General features: G+C 38.1%; 1 protein-coding gene across 1 annotated transcript; it reads left to right on the plus strand.

Moving 5' to 3' along the window:
* Nucleotides 1–2,949: 2,949 nt before the first annotated feature.
* Nucleotides 2,950–3,912, plus strand: LOC126074027 (olfactory receptor 7D4-like). Its single transcript, XM_049881370.1, has one exon. The coding sequence runs from the start codon at nt 2,958–2,960 to the stop codon at nt 3,897–3,899; it is 942 nt and encodes a 313-aa protein (XP_049737327.1). The 5' UTR covers nt 2,950–2,957; the 3' UTR covers nt 3,900–3,912.
* The last annotated feature ends 1,865 nt before the right edge of the window (nt 3,913–5,777 follow it).

Here is a 5,777-nt window from a genome sequence, read left to right on the forward strand (position 1 = left end):
ATTTATTTAATGAACAGCTCTGATATTCAACCCAGGAGACACAATAAATTTTAAACATGTCCTCATTGTCCCTCACCCTGTAAATATTTGATCCCAGCCTTGGTGAAAACCAAATTGGCTTCTCAGAGACAGACCACGGAGAAGAGAAACTGCTTCAGTGATGCCATCAGAAAGAGTTAGTGTGTCCCCTTCAGGGCTGGTGGAGTAAGAAGGAAAAGAGGAATAAAAGCGTATCCTGGGCCTCATCTCTCTGGTAAGGGCACTGAACCCTCCCATACTTGCTTAGGAATGTGAGCTCCCTGCGCTTTGAACGCATATTAGTTTCCACTGCGGCCAGGCTTTTCCAGCTCTCATTCTGTTTCTTCTTTTTCTTTCTGGAATCCAGGGACCCTTTTCAAGAAGCGTTGGAAATGGCCGTTTCTTAAATGTATAATTTTCTGATGAAACTCGGATATAACCAACTATGAAACTTTATCTTATCTTTCTCATCAAACATCACTTCTCCATTCTCTTCTGTAAATTATAGATTGCTGTTAGATTTCCTACCTCCAGTAATTTATCCATTACCTACTCAAAGAAAATCTAGTATAAGGGAGATATTGTTTATTTTGTTCCTAATGTGTTAGGGTTTTTCTATATATTTCCTAAGTATTTTTCCCCCAAATGAAAATTTACTGGTTTCTAAATATTTCTTTAATGCCCTGCCAACTTACTAACAGCACTTAAAAGTTCTATTTGTATACTATTTCTTCTTCATGTCCTCAATATCATCTACACATAGGATAATTATTTTTGAGGTTTTAGTACTCAGACCCATTTCCTTTTCTCGTTTTAAATGATACAGGAGAATGACAAAAGTGGGATTAAATTGCCTTGGCTTATTTATGAATTTGGCATAAATATTTTAGTGTTTTAATGTAGACTATCTTGTTGGTTGTGGTTTTAAAACATCCATTGTATATTGGGTTAAGGCAACATTGAGAAAACAAAGTCACAAACTCTGACACACAAGTAAACATAAAATTACCCATGTAAGAGGCACATCAAGGAATAGGAATGGATGCTCTGTTTGTGGGCCTTACGAACTCTGTCCTTCCTATGTGTCATTTTCTGCTCTTCATCTCACTGGCCTCTCAAATCCCTTCCATTACCAAGCTCACTGCCCAACAGGGTACAAAACCTTCTATTCTCTAAGTTTATTGTGCTTGTCCTTTTCTTACTTCCTATGAATAGCAATTACCTATTCTTCCTTTGTCAACTCAAATAATCCTGTTTCAGAGAAATCCTTCCTACTCATAGGTACCAGTTGACAGTTCATTGAACGTTGCAGACTAAATGAAATGTCCACAATGATTTTTTTTCTCTATTTAATTAATTTCCATTCTTTATGCATGAATAATACTATTTTTTCTTTTATGGAAAATGTAAACATTTATTTTCAAATCTTAAGTTTGACTTTTAATTTTCTTTGGTATAATTTGCCCTATAGAAGTTTTTAATATTCTAATCTACCCATCATGTATTTTGTAATTAACTCCACTGATTTTAATTTAACACATCCTTATTCAAGAGCATGTATACATGAGCACACACATGCCTTGTATTTGATTTTAATGGTTGTGTGCTTTTATTTCCTTCTCCTATGTACAGAGTTCACTTGGCCTTTCCTCTTCTTGGAAGAATCCATTTGGCAGGTGGTTTCTGCAATAGGGAGCCATAGGAATCTTCACTAATTGGAAGAGCTGTGTGGAGATCAGAAGAGGTAACAGAACTGTTTTGTTTATAGTTATCACAATTCCATCCTTGCTTTATGGCTGCCCTAATATAAAGGAGCTATTGATAAATGATAGACATGCAAGACAGATTTATTGTGATATTAAAAAAAAAAAACAGAAACAATTACCAAGTGCCTACTCTATATCACAGACACAACGCTAGAAAAATGACATGCATCATCTCATTTAATTAACTCATCAGTCTCATTATGTAGGAAATATTGAATGCTCTTATTGGAGAAGGAGGTACCTGCAGCTCAAAGAGATCAAGTAATTTTCTCATGGCCACATAGGCAGAAGTTGGTAGAGCCAAAATTCTACTCCAGGCAGTGTGAGTCAAACACTCATTTTTGAAATCATAGCTTTATACTGTAGCTCAGAAAGGGAACAGTTTATATTGGCAGCCCTGGTAGCATAGTGGTTAAGCACTCAGGTATGAACCAAAAGGTAAGTGGTTTGAATCCACCAGCAACTCTATAGGAAAAAAATGTGGCAGTCTTCTTCCTTAAGGATAACAGCCCTGGAAACATGGTGGGGCAATTCTACTTTGTCCTATAGAGTTGCCTTTTGTTAGAATCAACTCAATGGCAATGGGTTTGAATTTTTAAAAAATTTTTTGGTTATTATTAAAACAGATCCTCCTGTTCACAAAGGCATTTCTAAACCTTGCAAAGAAGGTAATAATAGTAACCAGATTTTTAAAAAAGAAAAAAATAAAGCACCATGAGTTAACTGTTATGTCAATAGGATGTGACAGGTCACATTTAAGACAGGAATTTTCAACTCAGATGACTTTTAATCACTAATACAGAGTTACCAGAATGGAGGAGGCATGGGGATTATCAGGCAAAAGACCATAATTGGGGGTTCACATAACATGTTTCCACTTAGCTTGGGAGGATAATATTAAAAAAGAAATTGGTTTATGTGTATAAATTCAAATAGGATCGTTAGAACCAGTGAATAGAAGCTAAAAAGAGAGAGATTTCTGCTAAATTAAAGTGTCTGAATAATTATATATATTTAAAATGGAAAAGGGCTTCCTGTAACTGAGAGTCACAGTCATTGGACGTACTCAATAGCAAAATGCAGGTGGTATTGTAAAGGCGATGACTAGCTGAGGTACCAGTTGACAGTTTGCTGAATGTTGCTTTTACCTTCTCCAGCCAACAAAATAGCTACATGGAAGCAGAAAACCAAACAAAATTTTCAAAATTCCTCCTGCTGGGCCTCTCAGAGGATCCTGAACTTCAGCCCCTCTTCTTTGGACTCTTCCTGTCCATGTACGTGGTCGCTGTGCTTGGGAACCTGTCCATCATACTGGCCGTCACCTCTGACTCCCATCTCCACACACCCATGTATTTCTTCCTCTTCAACCTTTCCTTTGTTGACATCTGTTTCATCACTACCACGGTCCCAAAGATGCTGGTGAACATCCAGACACAGAACAAAGACATCTCGTACATAGGATGCCTCACTCAGGTGTATTTCTTCATGATTTTTGCTGCACTGGACAATTTTCTCCTGACCATGATGGCCTATGACCGGTTTGTGGCCATTTGTCATCCCCTGCACTACACAGTCATCATGAACCCCCGGCTCTGTGTCTTGTTGGTTCTAGTGTCTTGGGTCATCATTTTTTGGGTCTCCCTGCTTCATATTGTCTTGATCACAAGGCTGAATTTCTGTATAGACACTGAAATACCACATTTCTTCTGTGAACTGACTCAGATTATCAAAGTGGCCTGTTCTGATACCCACATCAATTATGTCTTCTTGTATGTGTTGACTGCCCTGATGGGTGTGTTTCCCCTCTCAGGGATCCTCTTTTCTTACTCTCAGATTGTCTCCTCCTTAATGAGGATGTCCTCTGCCGGGCGCAAGTATAAGGCATTTTCCACCTGTGGGTCTCACCTCTCCGTGGTCTCTTTGTTCTATGGAACTGGTCTTTGGGTCTGCCTCAGTTCTGCTGTGACCCATTCTTCCCAGACAAGCTCTATTGCCTCAGTATTCTACACTGTGGTCACGCCCATGCTGAACCCCTTCATATACAGCCTAAGGAATAAGGATGTGAAGGGAGCCCTGGGAAGGCTCCTTTGTAGAGCAGGCTCTTGTCCACGATGATGGTTACTGGCCTCAAGGCTAAATGGGCCTCATGGTCCCCAAAACCAAATATCATGAATTTAAATGTCCTGATTCCTTTTCTTCCTCAAAAGACATGCATCATTTCTTCCAATCCCAAAGCAACTATAGTTGGCCTTCTACTTGTTATTGTACCACATTTCCTTAGTAATTTTTTTTCCCTCTTCTTTCTTTCCTATACGCTGTCTTTAAATTCTTTCTTTGGTCAGCTTTCTTTGAGCCATACCTGAAAAATCCAACCTTAGATTTGCCTCATTAATCTTGGCAAGTGCAGACGTGATTTTCCTAAAGCTTAATCTCTCAAACATTGATGCTTTTCACCTTAATTTGGTTATGTGTGTGTTTTTCCCTGAACAAAATAAAATTAAAATCATACAACAGTCATAACCAACTGCTTGCCACATCTGGACTGTTTATTGCTTTACATGTATGATTTTATTTAACCATTCTCATTCACCCCCCTTTTCAGAGTAAGAGTCAGAGATTGGTATGGATTCAAACTGGCAAACTATCATTGAGTTAATACTCCTAACTTTGCTATCTTACTTTTCATTAGGTCAATGATGTGGTTTCCAAGTTCAAGGGTGGGAATCTAGATTTGATAGATGTTTTTTTCAGATGACCATAGTAATATACTGCCTTGGATAACCTGAGATGTTGATTCATTCTTTGTGGTTCTTTCTTGCTTCTTTTCTTCCTTCCTTTCTTCTTCTTTACTTTCTCATTTCCTTACTTTATTTTACCTTTATGTCTCATCATTGCTGTTTTAAGATACACTCCCCAAGATCCTAAAGCTTTTAGTAATGAATACAAAGGAATAAGAGTTGTTCTTATACATGGTTTAATTTTCTGGGCTCTCTGGAGGTGTCATCAGGAATGGTAGTTACACATTTGTGGAATGCACTCAAAACTTCATTTTTTGAGAAGAATTTCAGTAGAATTGGGTCTGCTGAGTGAACAGGGGAGTATTAGATGCTCCTCCCACATTCCCTGGGATCCTCTCACCATCTGTATTGTACCAGCTGGGCAGCACCAGCTGCCAATGGACAGCACCATCTGGAACTTACTTTGCCAAATGCATGGTGGCAGAAGTGACCCAGCATTATTTATTCCAGGGGTAGCCTTCACTGAGAGGTGTGGGGTATACCTCTTTACTTGGGAGTAGTTTTTAGATGTGGGTTTTGCACATTTTCCAAAATTTCCCCACAGGTTAAAAACTCCGCTCATTCACTGTGGTAGCTGACTTAATGCAAGCTTTATTGGATATATTTTCTTTCCTGTGTTGCTTCTCCTTTCTCCCATCCATATTCCTTGCTCCTTCAAGTAAATTGCTTGCACTTGAATCCTTGTTTCGGTGTCTGCTTCTCTGGGAACGAAAACTAAGACAGTTGATAAAGACTGACGGGTATTAAGGGAGTCATGAAAGGAACTGGGTTCTTTGGGGCCGATACAAAACTAAAAAAAGAAGAAAGAAACAATTTACTGAAAAATCCTAACTGGTTAGCTTATTATGTACTTTGTACAAAGTGAGGAGGAGAGCAGAGAGGTACAAAAAAAGAAAAAAAAGGTTTCAGAGTATTAAGCATAATCAAATTGATGTATAGTAAAAACTGTTGTAAACAAAAGTAAATATTTTCAACTCACCTCGAATAATTCCATGGAAAACTTCATGAATGTATTTTGGACAACTTTACTGAGGTACAATTTACATACCATGAAATAGACCTATTGTTATAATTCAATGATTTAAGCAAATTTATTTGGTTGTACAATCGTCACCCAAATCCAGTTTTAGAGAGTCATGTGTTACAGAGTCCATTTGGTCAGAGCAATCTTAGATTGTTTGAATATGTAGCATCC

The sequence above is a fragment of the Elephas maximus genome, chromosome 3, assembly GCF_024166365.1.
Source record: "Elephas maximus indicus isolate mEleMax1 chromosome 3, mEleMax1 primary haplotype, whole genome shotgun sequence".
In the NCBI taxonomy this organism is placed as follows: Eukaryota; Metazoa; Chordata; class Mammalia; order Proboscidea; family Elephantidae; genus Elephas; species Elephas maximus.